The sequence below is a fragment of the Sylvia atricapilla genome, chromosome 9 (genome assembly GCF_009819655.1).
Source record: "Sylvia atricapilla isolate bSylAtr1 chromosome 9, bSylAtr1.pri, whole genome shotgun sequence".
In the NCBI taxonomy this organism is placed as follows: Eukaryota; Metazoa; Chordata; class Aves; order Passeriformes; family Sylviidae; genus Sylvia; species Sylvia atricapilla.
In genome coordinates, this window is record NC_089148.1 from 2,330,795 (window position 1) to 2,345,788 (window position 14,994).

At 38.0% G+C, this 14,994-nt stretch overlaps 1 protein-coding gene across 2 annotated transcripts in view; it reads right to left on the minus strand.

Moving 5' to 3' along the window:
* Positions 1–14,994, minus strand: part of NR5A2 (nuclear receptor subfamily 5 group A member 2) — an 88,331-nt gene that overhangs the window by 36,317 nt on the left and 37,020 nt on the right. For both annotated transcript variants that reach the window (XM_066324611.1, XM_066324610.1), the window contains one exon: positions 1,495–1,614. In XM_066324611.1, the coding sequence (XP_066180708.1) occupies positions 1,495–1,614 (120 nt within the window). The remainder of the gene's footprint in view (positions 1–1,494; positions 1,615–14,994) is intronic.

Genomic DNA, 14,994 nt, shown 5'->3' on the forward strand with positions numbered 1-14,994 from the left:
GTTCTGCTTTGCCTTGAGATGGTGTACAGCTGGGGGTTTTATTTTCAAGAAAAGATAAAAGTGGCTAATGAGGGAAAAATTATTACTGTGGGAAAATGGGGACAATGGCTAGAATTTAAGGGTAGTTAGATGCCTCTAATGATTTCAGTGGGACTTAGGCACTCAGTACCTTTAAAACAGTGCTAATCACATAACAAAGGAGACACTAATTTAGCAGTTCTCTCAGGGACAGAAACCTGTCAATATACTTATAGCTTTATAAACAAGCATCCTGTGTGGTAAATGAAACAACTTCCAGTAAAATTGTCTGTCTGGCAGAGCATGAAATGGAAAGGGAATCAGTCATTTTCTCGATGGCACCAATATAAATCAAGAGTAATGCAACTGAACTAACTTTTGCTAAGGTAATTAGGAAGTACAGTGGTACCTGAGATAGGTTAGTGACTTCCCATGAAGTGCAGGAGTCACTTCAATAGCTAGAATCTGAGTTTTCCAGTTCCTTTCTTGAACAAGTCAATCATTTCTCCCTTCTACTGTAGACCTCTTAATCATAAATGCAAACAGAAGAATCAGAATACTTCTGATTCTTACAAACATTTGTTCTTAGTGTTAAGAAATGGCTGCAACTTTAAAATTATAGCTAAAGCTGTAAGCAGGTTGCACAACATGCAGACACAAATGGTGTAGCACAGGAAAAGGAGCTCTTTCCCATATGTGTATAAGTTGAGGCAGTTCAGTTTGCAGCTACTTAAATACCAAAGAGCCATCATTTGTTTTCGCATCAAGTCAGAAATATATTGTACAGAGTGTAGTGGAGACAAAACTTTCCATTATTTTTGTGTTTTCTCACAGTTTTCCTAATATTTACTACATTATAGCTCTTGCATTTTGGGATGTCCATGTACCTGACCCATGAAGATAGCTGTGCAGAAACTGCAGGGTGCATACCCTGAGACACTTTCTGAGATAATACCTGCTTCTGTAGCCTATGGACAGAATAATTTCCCTGCCATAAGAGGTCTCAGCTACCCAGTTTCTCACACATGTGCATATGTCTCTAAAAGCAAGGTATTTCCGAGGTAGTAAGTAGCAGGTTCTCTAGAATTCTGACCCAGCCAGTGCTTCTGTTCAGTAATCCACAATTCTGAGGGGAAAAAAAGCTATACTTGCTTAAACCTAAAGCATTATGTTTAGGAGTGTTGTTGTCAGAAACCATTTTAGCCCCAAGGAAATACAACTTCTTGCAAAACACTTCTCATCTTCTATTTTTCAATTACTAAAGTATGTGGAAAGCAAAGTGCTTATGATTATATCTGCTTTTTAGGTTTATCTGTAATCAGCAGACTGGAAACAGAGTGCACGAGTGATTTAATCTACAGCATTTGTGGAGGATCTCTAAAAACACAGAGTGCTTCTGACCTGGTTAAATTCCCGGTATTTTGAAAATTATTATAAAAACAAGACATGACTGTTTCTCTCAAACCACATACTCACTTGTTGCCCAGTAACCAGGAGGATGGAGCCCTCTTTCCCATGTACCACTTGCCGGTAGATGTGATCTAGAATTAAGAGTTCACTCCAGCAGTTCTGAAGTAACTTCATTTGGTCATCAACCTGTAAAGGAAACACAAACATTGGTGACATCACTCTGGGAGTAAGTCTGACGTCACACTAGGGAAGCAGTCCTTCACACAGCTGCCTGACATCAGGACAACAGAGATGCTGTCTGGAATTATTCACGCCCAAAATTGCTGTTCGCAGTTGAATAAACACAACACTGCTGTAGCCTTTATCTGTAAAATGTATAGAATAGTTACTCCTGATCAGATTCTAGGAAAGCAGAATTATAGCATTTTTATGCAAAGTAGTAATAATTGTATAGTTATGGCAATGGGATTTTACTTTTACCCAAAACAAGAAGAGCGGGAAATAATGCTGATGTGAACTTTCTTTGTAGCTCAAGAGAGGACAGTAAATCACCACTTTGATACACTTGGGCCAGGTTTAAATTGATTATCTGAAAAAGATATTTGAAATGTCCAGATTCTGTTACTCTTGCTTTTTATGTGAAACTATTCTTTGATAAATTTCTCCTCTGAACAAAAATGGGTTGAAAAAAACCCACAAAAATGAAAGACATCATGCTAACACGGTAATGTAATCCAAATTACCATTTCACACAAAGCTATCAAAGCTTACATCTGAAAAAAAACCCCAAATTTTGAGAGAGTTTAAACCTTCAGCATCCATGTCATAACACCTAATTCCTGAATAGGAGGTCAAGCTGTACTCTACAGGACTGTACTATAAATATCTGTACAGTTCCAGTGTAAGCCAGCTGTCTCAGCCACAGGCTTTTGAAAATAAACCACACTTTACAGGTCTGGCTTTCTGAAGATCCCAACAGCAGCTAGTCCACAATCAAAGCTTACCTCCCAAGCTTTATCCTGTCATTATCTAGCCAGTGCTGTGAGAACAGTGTGAGATGGCAAAATCACAAAAAATTGTTTTGTACGAAGTCTGTTCCTGCTGTTTTACAAGACTCACAAAACTAGCACAGCGAACATCTGCTAGTTGTACTCCTCTTTATTCACTGTAATTTAACCAGTGAAAGCCCATAAAATGGATAGGATAACCAGCTCTGTACACATCCCAAACACCGTGTTGCCTGCAGGAGACTATTAGATCCAGCTGCTTTTGTCATTTTAAGAAAAACGATGGAGCAGCAGATGCCTCACAGTTTGCACTAGGAAGAAAGAAACATGTCTTTAATGAGGATTGTGTATTACTAAAAGGTAGGATGAATGACCAGTTCCTACTCTGACAGACATGTAGATGAGGAAAAGCTTTAGATCACGTTGAACAAAGCCAGTAATGCACCACTTCTTATGTCAGAAGGAGCTGGTAAAGTTTATGATGTGTGTAAGTGCAGCCACAACACAAACACCTTTGTGTTTCCATGGCACATCGATAAATGAGTTGCAGAAGCAAGTTATCTGTTCAAATGAGAAAATCAGCCTTTGACCAAAACAATTATGTGCCTTAAACTGAATGTGCCTGAAACTGATCCCGAGGCAAAGAGACTCAAGTTTGGTTTGAAGAGGAAGGTCCTCCACAGGAAAATCCTCTTGTGAACTTCAGTCTTCTGACTCCATAGCTGGAGAAGGCTGCTCTGCCATTAGCAGTGTAAGCAGGAAAAAAGGTAAAATTCTGTCATCAAGATACTCAAGTCCAATCTGGGACTAGACATAACCAACAACATTTTCAGTTGTGGTATACAATGAATTAAAACAAGCTCACAAGCTTTTACTGCCGGCTAAATTTTGAGAGTTTTTTTTTTTTTTTCATTTTGTGGAGATCTTTGAGAGTATTATCAATGTTTTAACACCAACAGGAAAAAAGCTCCTGTTGTTCTAACTACTAAGAATGCTTATAAATAAAAGTTAAGCATCATGTGGCCAACATCTGCCTGCTGCAAGAACATTGCCCAAATCTGCAGCGGCCCCTGCCATAACAGAACACTGACATGAGGATAATGTAACCTAAGTCTTACCTAAGCAAGTTGTCAAGTGAGATGCCTATTTGACAGCTATCAAGCCTCAAGCAAGAGTGTGAGTGAATACTGTGCCCAGATGGTTAAATTTAGGCCCTCTCTGGCCAGTGGCATTCAGATGAGGACACACCATTGGGGACAGCATAACTGGAAACCATTGCGGAAGAAAATGGTTTTTAAAGAAAGATGAGGAAGAAGGTAATGAAAGGTCTGTGACTCAAAAGAAGTGGGAGATCATTTCCAGCAGGCAGGGTGATGTGAAAGAGGAAGAATGTTACAAGTATGAAATGAGTAAAATATCTCACATGTAAAACTGCTCTTAAGTGAGAAGGGAAGCAAAGGCAGTGCTTAGGAGGCTGCTTTACAGGAAGAGAGAAGGTGGTGGGAGAAGGCAAAGGGGAGCTCCATATCAGGTAAAACCTTGAAGGTGAGGAGGATGAGATGCAGACTTTAAGGGTTTGTGTCACTGCAAGTGATGCTGTTGGGGCAGAGAAGGAGCAAGTACTATTTGTTAGAGAAGCAGAGGATGGTGATTGACAACAGTACAGGTGTGGTATTGCACACTGAACTTGGTTCTGTCAAGTGTCTAAGTGCAGGTTTGAACACGGAATTCTCTGGTGGCATGTCTGAGTTCCTACACTGCCAGCTGCAATTATAAGATGACTTTAAAGAATTTTTTTTCTGAGTTTTCCACTAAAAAGGATTGGAAAACAGGCATGCATGAGGATACATTGAGATGCATCTATTAGCTTGCATAATTTATCTTGCCAATATAATGCAAGCCACATAGAGCGTTTCCAGGAGTGGAGGAAATGGATTGTCAGTTTGGAGAGGAAAGGTCTAGCCCTGAGCACTGTGGTGACACACTGTTAGCAGAAGAAAAAGCAATGAGAGTGTCACATCTGCCTGCTAAAGCCTGGCCTCCCCTCAGCTGGGCCCTGAGCTTTTGCTATGGGATTCAGTGGGAGTTTGTAAGTCTCACTGAGGCCTCTATTGACACAAATACACAATCACACCTTATCAATTAAAGTTAAAGGGAGGACTTATCTCAGAAATGTTGGTTACTCATCTAAGGGCTTATCTCAGAAATGCTGGTTACTTACTTTTTCATCTGAAAAACTATTTGTGCTGATGTTATAGATGAGGAAGGCTAGTGTGACACAAGAGTAGTATTGTTTTAGAGTGTATCCTTCCCACAGCACAGAACGTTAATCATTATAAACTTTTGTTTTTTTCTGAAGAACAACAATGAAATTGCCAAACAGTAAAATAAAGAATAATGTGTATGCTTTGCTGAAATTCAGCTTAATCTTATCAAAACCACACTGTGTCTTTCTTTTAGGAAAGTGTTTCACAATATTTCACACTGTAACCAACAACTGCAGATTTATTGCAATTTTTCTTCTGAAGAGGTATTTTCAGCCTGACACTAGATGAATTACCTGTTAAAAATTTCAGGGTCATGGGTTTTTTGTGTTGCTCCAAGTTAAATATTTTCCTTATAATTGTTGCTGCAGATTCAGTTAAATAATATCCTCACCTTTTACCCAGTTTACGCCTCCTTTTCTCAGAAGTTGGAGAATCCTTTTTCATCTCTGTTCATTTACATCAACTTGCCACTGCAGCTTTGGGCTTTTCTGCTACTAAAAATTTAAAAGGGTATCTAATGATTTTAAAAAAAACCACAATAATTGAAATTTATGTGATAAAACTGTGCTGGATGCAGCTGAATTATTTTTACTTATGCTTCTAAGAGGGAATGCAGATATGGAATAACGTGAAGCATTCATCTCATAGTGCCACTTTTAAATTCTACGGCCATTGAATAGCCATTTCCTAGTGAATATGAAGTGATTAAACATCTGTCTGAACTGTTCAGCCTGAAGCACATAGGTTCAAGGAATGGTTGAACTTTCTTTCAAATGCAGTTAGGAGATCACTCACAAGTCATTGCAGACATATAGTTTGAGTTGTTACTCCATTTTCTTATGCTATAGTGGTGCAAATCACCCCAAATCAAAGTTTTATAAGACAAGTGCACTCCAGAGACTATTTTTTACTCCTGAATGCATGCATGGTTTCCAAATCATTATATAGGTAGGGAAGGATTTGGACTCTCCAGATGGGTTGCTGCTAACAGTGGGAAACCTCCTGTGCAAGGTTGCTGTCAAAAAGCAGCACGTAACAGCAAATGTGGTTTTAGAAGTGAATGCACATAACTTTCAGAATCAGTGAATGCCCTAATAAAATGTGATTACTACCTATAACCTCAGTAATAAAATGCTACAAAGTTCAAGAAGAAATGATTTAATATTAACTATGATTGTTCCAGCTCTTTACTAGAAACCTGTGTGTTATAAAAATTTTTAGGTGAAGGCAGGGAGTGATCTTTACAGGTCTGTGTTTAGTTTAGGCTGTCCTGTTTCCATCTAGCTCTAGTGTGAAGGGGGTATAAATCTATGCAAGTTTGGTAGCACTTTACATTTGTCTTGATTTAAAAATGAAAAGAAATACAGAAATACTTCAGTGTGTGCCTTTTCCTGCTCCTTTAGAGCCTGTACAGAGGCTGTTACACAAGTGCAGTGTACTTGGAATGTGCTCCTGTGTGTATGTGTAACTCTTTCTTTAGTAACTTCTGAACCGACCAGAATTCAGAACCAGAATATTTCAACGGGACGTTTTTCTATCCAAGGTATTAAGTTCCTACACGCTTTGTGTGAATCCGTGTCTACACAGAGGAAAGTAACTGCTGAATACCATGGTGAAAGAAAGGTGATAGTTCCCTTTATTCAAGAGCAGGGAACTGAGAAGGAGGAAAAGGACTAAAATGATTAATTAACTCCCTGCTTATGGAACCTTAAGTATTCCGAATATCAGACTACTTTGGAATTTTTTAAAGGCCATAGACAAGGAATTTATAGTACAAAGCAACATTTGAGAAGTCCCATACTTTTTCACCCTTCCAGACTGTGGAGGGGCACGTGTGGCGCCCATGCTCTGAAAGGAGTGCTGTGTTTCCTGCTTAGGAAAGGCAGGCAGGGAGAGTGATGGCTTTGCCACAGCTTCTCCACTCACATGCCCCTGGACAGCTCCGTGAGAGAGCACTGGGAAAGATCACTGGCATCAAAGCAGCACTGCCCAGCCATTTTCCCAGTTTCAGTGCTGGTCTTCCAGAGAGTCAAAGTACTTGAATGAAGCAGCCTTGGGCACCAGCTCACACTTGTCCTGTTTTCTTGCAGGAACAGAACACAAGGTGCCTGAGTCTGGGTGGCCTCAGATTGCTGAAGGAGTAGGAGCAGGCAGCAGATGGTGATCCTACTAAAGAATAAGATCTCTCTCATGGATCTTTGGACTCCTTTTAGAAAGTATTCCCTTCTATTAAGGAGAAGGTAAATGACCAATCTCATTTCTGCGAGCATCAGATGAAAGGGCTGTTACAATAAACTTTCTGTGTATATAAATCTATTATATAGGGCATCAAATGCGACACATAGCACTCCTATTTCTTTTCCTCACATCTATCTCTGTGCAAACTGCATGAAAATGACTTGGTATTTCACAGTCAGCATTATTTCTGATGAATTATAAATGTGTTTTTCTTAGGTTCTTTTTCGGGTGGTTTTGGGTTTGTGTTTTTTATTTTATTTAACTGAAAATAAGAGAAGTATTTCTTTTTAGTCCCAACTGAAAATTTTGCTTACAATGCAGTGTTTCTTGCTTCTCAAAGTGAATGGAAAGATAAGAAAAAGGGAAAATTAATTATTCTTGCCATCTGTTTCACAGAGTGAAGGAGGTACCTTCTTTAGCACTGGACTCATATAATTTACCTTCAAAATCCTACTCCTGTGAGTATTTCTACAGATATTAGTACAGCCAAAGCTTATGCATAGTTTGGTCTAGAATTTTAAAAGAATTTTTTAAGAATTGCTAAGGCAATGTAGTTTGTGTAGCAATTTTGGTACTAGAGCTGTGTTGATCCCTTGAATTTCTCTGGAAATACACCTGTTTTTTCTGATGCCAACAAAGTAACTGCAAAATTGTCTTGGACCGTATTCTTAACTCTTGACTTGTGTGAATACCAATCCTTGGACTTGCAATAAAATCTGAATTAGTCCCTCCTGATTAATTATTAGTCTTGTAGGTCTGATCTGCTTTTTAGGCTGCACTATGATGTCCCTCAGGGAGTCACAAAACAAGACTGAGTCCAGTAAACTTCATGGTCCCGCTTGTGAGTTTATTCTTAATATATTCAGTCAGCAGTTTCACTCTATTGTAGAGCAGCCTATGATTAAAGTCTCCATGGTCTTCTCCAAATCACATATATTTTAGCATTATCTGAAAGGATTTCTAATGTCTACATAATTTTCTATATCTAATTTCTAATTTCTGTATGATGTTCCTTTCCTGTTTGGTGATTAATTGGATAAGTTATTATTTAATTTTTCTTACAGTTACTGTATTTCTCCAGCTGAAACTTAATCTAAGAGTCTACAGGTAAACTCCAACATTAGCTCTCACTCATAAAATATCTTAGATACCAGCAACATCAGATCTCAGCAGAGATCAATACAACATATGGGGTAGATTTTTAATATTAAAGATGAAGTTCTAGTATGAAATAAAGATATTTTTGACAAAATAAATATTCTATTAAAACTCAATCAAGGTAGCCATCATATGGAAAATATTTTTAACTTGTGACAAAAGACGCGTGCTAATTTCAGAAAGCAAACTATAAGAGGCAAGCAGAGTAATTTCCCCACTCACTTAGGGTCCCATTCTTTCAAGTGATGCATGCCCCAGAACACTGTTTTTTGCTAATGAATTTTAAAACCAGAGCTTTAGGACTAATGAGTTTTTAGCAAGGGTTTAATCAGCTCTCATTTAAATGACGTGCTGTGGTTACTGTTCTGTTTAACAGGGCTAGTGTTTATTTCCAGTACAGCTGTTAAGTGGGTGTGGAGTATGGGAAAAAGACAAGTCATAAGTGAAGAATAATCTACTCCCTTTTAACAAGTGTACACAGTGTGGGACTGCATTCACGATTACATCAATGGTAATATGCAAATAATCTTCTGAAGTCATGACTAAAAAGAAGTTACTTTAATGTTAGAGCACTGTAAATGAGAGAAGAACAGTTCTCCAGGTGAGTATTAGTGACAGTCAGGATTGGACTTTGACAAACCACACCAAGAATCCAATACATTAAATGTTTCATACCATTTGTAGTTATCAGCATATCAGTAGGTTTTTTTTTTTATTTTAAACCTTGTTTAGCTTTTGATTGCATGGCACTGCAACGTTCTTCAGGAATTAAAATATATTGGTTTATATTTTACTTTTCATAGTCCTCTTAAAACTTTTGACAGCCATCCAACTATGGTAGGGCAAGTATTTCCTTCTGTCCATACTTGAATCAGGGGAATGTAAGGATGTAGATTCTCCAGAGTGCGGGCTGGACACGGAGTCACCTGTCATACACATTGGCTAGAGAGGTTGGTGTTACTGTGGAACACTGCACTTGCCATACAAATGTATTCTACTGTGTTTTGCTCTGATTTGTAGTAGAACAGCCAGAAAAAGGCACAGCAAAAGCAGTAAGAAATCATGAGAAACAGTATCTTCAGTCAAGATGTGAAAGGAGATGGTATACTGATGAAGAAAAAATACAGAAATGTTGTCTTACATCCTGAGGGCTGCAGCAGTAACAGTAAGTCACTGGGGCAGAGATTAAATGAGAAAGAAGATGCAATGCTAACGGAGAAAATGAAAGAAAAATCAGCCTTATGAATGGGTGTTGTCATGTATTAAATCAGTATCCATCTGACTTGATAGAAAAAATTGCTTAAAAAACACCACCAAAGGGAGCTGAAGTCATACCAGAAGGTTGTGGAGGTGTAGTGATGCATGATACAACAAGGTACACAGGAATGATCCGAAACACTTACTACTTCTCTTTTTATCTTCAAAGCATTGCAGGAGGCTCTCAGCATGCAGCTACTATCATCTAGCTAAATCCTTTACACTAGGAACATTGTCTTCAAAAAAATTACCTCCTTTCCCAACACAGCCAAGTGTGAAAGAGCAGACAGAACCATGCTATGAAAAATCACAGGAAGTCCTGATTGAATGAATGTTTAAGGAACAGGCAAGTGTGTATTAAAATGGGGTTTTCCATTCATCCATTCGTTTGGCTTTGTTTCATTTATTCCTACTTCCTGTTTCCTGTAGTCTAATTTGGAAATCCCTGAAGTACCATTAAAATGAGATGGTCACAACTCTGCTCAGGTCTCATATTCTCACTAGCTCTGCAATTAGGATTAATACTAATTTAAAAAAAATATCTTTGAAGATACTGGCTTTATTTGGGTTGTTCTGTACGGCGATGAGAGGAACTTTCGCAGTCCAGAGCACAGAATGAGTAGGACCCTTATAGGCAAAAATAACAGTAAACTGTGACACAAACCAGTCAGCCTCTGACTTTCTCTGCTGTCACAGCTGGGCACAGGTATCCAACCTGCGAGTCACTAAATTGGGTTCCTACACGTCTGCATGCAATAGAAGATTAGCTGTGCATTTAGGAAACGTGTCGTGTACATCTAATTTATTGGGTTTTTCTTAGCTTGTTTCTGAATGACAGTAGGGATGATGAACAACAAAATCAGGCTGCTCTAATTACTTCCTGTTCACCCATGAGTGCACCACACACCACAACTGCAGGAGCTAAGTTTCAATCAGGCTGGGAGAGGCTTGGTCAATGGGCAACAGCTTGCAATAAAATGGCAACATTTTCTTTAAAAAATCATTTTTTGCTTTGCTTATGTGCAAGTATCTGTCAATCTACTATTAACCTAGGTCCAAGAATCAATTACTTTGGTTTGTAATTAAGTTTAATATGAATTTTATTACTTTAAATGACTGAAAGATTACTATAACACCTGAATGTAAGAAGTTTTGTTGTTTAATCCCAGGTTAATCCTGGTTTTTACCAAAGTAAAGTGCATGATGACTCTGCCTCTAATAAGTTTGTCTGAGTGGTATCAGAACTTTTAAAAATATGGCTACTTAAATCTATGTCAGGGTAATTTTCCTGGTGCATAGAATAGCATGAATGGTTTAGAAGTATAAATGAATGCAAGATTATACAAATATCCAGCATTATGTCACTGACAGGTAATGGACTGAATTTTCTCTTTGGCTAATCTGCCTGAGGGTCTGTTTCTTTTAGAGCATAAGGCCTTTAGGGAATGGACTGACTATTACTGTCTTTAGGCAGTATCTGTTTATGTTACCATAAATCAAATAGCAGGAAAGGGTTGCTTGACTGCATGGAGCATACATGGACTCTTCTCTGTAAATAAAATAATCAGTCTTTCAATCTAAACTGCCAGCCTGCAAAACAAACCCAGAATGTCCAGTTAAATAATACAACAAGATATTATTGGTGAATCTCACTGTCTTCTTACATAAATATAACCATCAGCTTAACAACACCGTGAGAATACTTTGCTCAGTAATTTTTGCATTGCAGCATAATCATATAACCTGACATCCTATAAACCTGACATCCAATGAAATACCAGTAGTTTGTAACATTATACAGTATCCTGAGCTTGGATGGTGCACAAGAAATTCTTACATTATGAATGTCTTCAAGACTGATTCAACAATTCATATGCAGACAGAAATACAAAAATGCCTGGGTTCAACGTAAGGCTTCAAGGAGCCAGTCCTTACTTTTATTGCTTTGTATCTGTAAAGCCTTTGATAATGCACGCATTTTTAAAATACACTCTAAGGTAAGCCAGCTTCTAAATTCAGCTTCTTGAGACAGCTCCTTTTATATTACCTCTTGCATGAGCACACACTGCACCAAGATCCAACATACTGTATCAAATGCAAGCATTTTGCAAATATATGACTATTTGATAAATGGAGTTGAATGTGGGGGTCTTTTTGGTTACTTTTAGCAAATGAAGAATGTGCATAGTTTAGTTTGTAGCTCACATGTTGCATTCAAATTACCTCTTTCTACAGTGCAATGTGCATATGAAGTTCTCTGAAATGTCTGAACTAGATTCACTGTAGGTACTTATCCAGAATATGCAATTAAAATGTAATTAATTTCTAGATATCATCAATATTCTGTCATTGCATAAGGGGAATGGACTAGGTGACCCATGAAGTCTATTCCTACCCTCATATCTATTATGATTACCTTATATTAGTAAAATAGCTTTTTAAGGTCACTTATATGTCATGGTTCCCTTTACACAAATATTTGCTACATTTGGCCATTTATGTGTATTTTTTCCAGTTCTGCTTAGAATGGATTCAGTACAGCTAGAGCACGAAATGAAGGAAAAACGTGATATTTTGTTGTAAATAATTCATAAAACAACGTTATGACCCTTACTCCCCGTGAGGCACCCAGATAATGAGGCACCCAAATGAAGCAGCGAAAACATGCGCTTCCCCTGCCATGGGTGTGCCCCTGACAGACTCCTCAGGGTCACAAACCCATCAATCTCTTTTCACACATGAGCTAATCAATTCAAAGAGGGAAGTGCCAATGAGCTATTAGATCAATATGGTGAAGTATGGAGATTGATCTTATCCCAGAGTGACTGCATTAACAGACTCGTCAGTGTGACCTCTGCCCTGCGGCGCACATTACACACGATTGCAAGTCTGAGATCTGAATGAAGACCTCAGGTCATTGCTTTTAATAATCTGCTTTGCTGAAAGAATTAAAAGTAAATCTGTAAAGGGATGACTAATGAAAATATGAAGTGCTTTCTGCTCCTCTAGTCTTGGAATGCTTGCAGAAATCACGCCAGCTTCTCACAGCAGCCGACAGCATCGACTGTCTCACACAGGCACCTGCTCAGCTGTGTGAGGGAACAGGTTAATACAGCCACTGAGAAAGAGTGGGCTCTCCTGCCACAGAAATTAATAAATGAAACCAAATACAAAATCGTAAGAAGTACTAGCTGTGTCAAAATCACTTAAAGTCTTGGCTGAACTGCCAGACTGAGAGCTGGACTGGAGTCCTGGTGGTCTGAATTATTCAGCTGGTGTAAGTGGGATGGCAGGAGCTGGTACTGCCATGGAACTTGCTCAGAGTGCTGCCATGCACTGAGTGTTCCTTCACCAGGAAAAATGTTCCAAATACTTGGATTAACTCAAGGTGCAGCCCTGGGAGTCAGTCCACTTTCAGTTAGGCCAGAGGCCAGTGACTTTGGGGAGAATTGATCTGATCAGAGGAGCCTGGCTCACAGAATTTACAAGCAATATGTGCATACATTCTATAATGCTCTGCTGTGCGTCAATCAACCTGTGCTGGTAAATGTCACCAACTCTGCAGGAAGTTTGTACATGAAGGGACCACATATAATACTATAAGCAACCATTTCAGACATCTCATTTTAAAGACTCATTCTTTTCCTATATAATTTCAGAGATGCTGAATAAAAGCACACTTTTTTTGTCTCAGAGCACGATATTAATATTGTCAACATTTTTAAGCTGAATAATTTCATTGCAATGAAACATTTATGTATGTAACACACTTTTAATACTGTATTTTTATTATGCTGAACATTTTTATTGTTCATTGTATAATTGAGTCAATGAATTAGGAAAAGGTTACTAAAAAAGAATCAATGCATTTTTAATGAAACTAAATTACATAACTTCTGTTAGTCACTGAGAATAATGGCAGATCTATCAGGTTTATACAGATAAGAGCTCTGTGGGTTGATGTGAAAGCCCACATAATGGCCCTCATTTAGCTGTAACCTAGAAAAACAGTCCTAGCAGTCCTATTCAGGATTTTAATTCATTGTTTATGTATATGAGCTCTCTTCCACCTTGTGATCTGATCACCTGTCTAATGATGCAAATATGAATCTCTTTAGCAGACACATCTATTTCCAGTTGTAAAACATTTACTGAAAACAATGCTCTTTCAAAGCCTAAATGGAAGAACCAAGCAATGCAATACCACTGGGAAATGTTTCTGAACTCAGGGTAACAGATAGGGAAGCCAGTGAGAACTCTGCACATTAACAGTGAGAATGTGAACATTTCAATGCACATGCAGCTCAAATCCTTAATTAGCACACCAGCCTAGATTATAAACACTTTTCAGGTAGAAACTACTGTTCTTGAAGATATCCTAGAAGAAAATTCTTATATTGGTATAACACTGACTGAAATGTTAACATTGTACAAATCTCATATAGAAAACTGTAACGGCAGTGGCAAACTTGGTTCTGAATCCTACAGAGATATTGTAGTTTCTGCAATTTAAACCTTTAATTTTTGATAATTTTGGAATGGACATAAAATAGATAAAGAAGGTTATATTAGTACAGGATATACTGGGGAGGAGGGACTTTATAATGACACCCTTAGAAATATATTTGCATTTTTTCAGTTGGAGGTATGTTACCAAACTTCAAGAGAGTGATTCTAGTACTCTTCCTGTCTTCCTGTAGAAACTGAGAGTATGCAGAACATGGGGGGTACACAAGATGCTGCAATTGCAGTGTTGCTCAAGAACTTGTATGAATTCTGTGAGACCACATAATCCATGGTGGTGAACCACAGTTAAATAAATCTCACCACCAAAACGGGCACCACTTTTTCCTACCACTAAATTGTGGTTTTCACGTCATGCCCTTTCCAAACCAACTAAAAATCTATTCTATAACAGAAGTGTTTTAGATCTAGAAGGGTTTAAAATCCCAATATTATATTTGTATCTTTCCACTTATAAAGCAAAGAACCTAATACATATCCAACAGTACAGGTCTCACATACATGACTTGTATTCAGGAATACAGGATACAGAATACAGGACTTGTATTCAGGAAAGCTCTTGTCCTGACCTCACTGATGGGAAGCTGGTACTTATATATTTACATGAAAATGAGGGTGATTCTCCTGAACAAGGGTAAGTAAACTTATAGCATATACAGAACTAAAATACCTATTCCAGAAATAATAATAACACTTTTAAAAAGAAATTCAGTTCCTCACACTCAACAAGTGCTAGAAGTAAATGCTGCCTCCCAATGGAAACAAAGTTTTTTTTTTCTTCAATGAAACAAACCACAGAATTTCTACTGCAATTGTTTTAACATACCTCTAGTAAGAAAAGAACAAATTTCATTCTGGATTTCACAATCAAATGTATTGGTTTATGAATTTCATACCAGTGGGCTCAAAATGTACTTCTGGAGTAACGTGGATATCTTTTCCCTTTAAAAACCATCACTTGAAAACTGGTCAGAAATACGAGGAAGCAAAACTGGAATAGTGGTAGAGTTCAAACGAGGTCATGAAGTTCATGAGAAATACAATTTATCTTACAATTCTGCAATTTACCATACAGCTTCACAACTCGTAATTGCAATATCACTGTCACACATGTG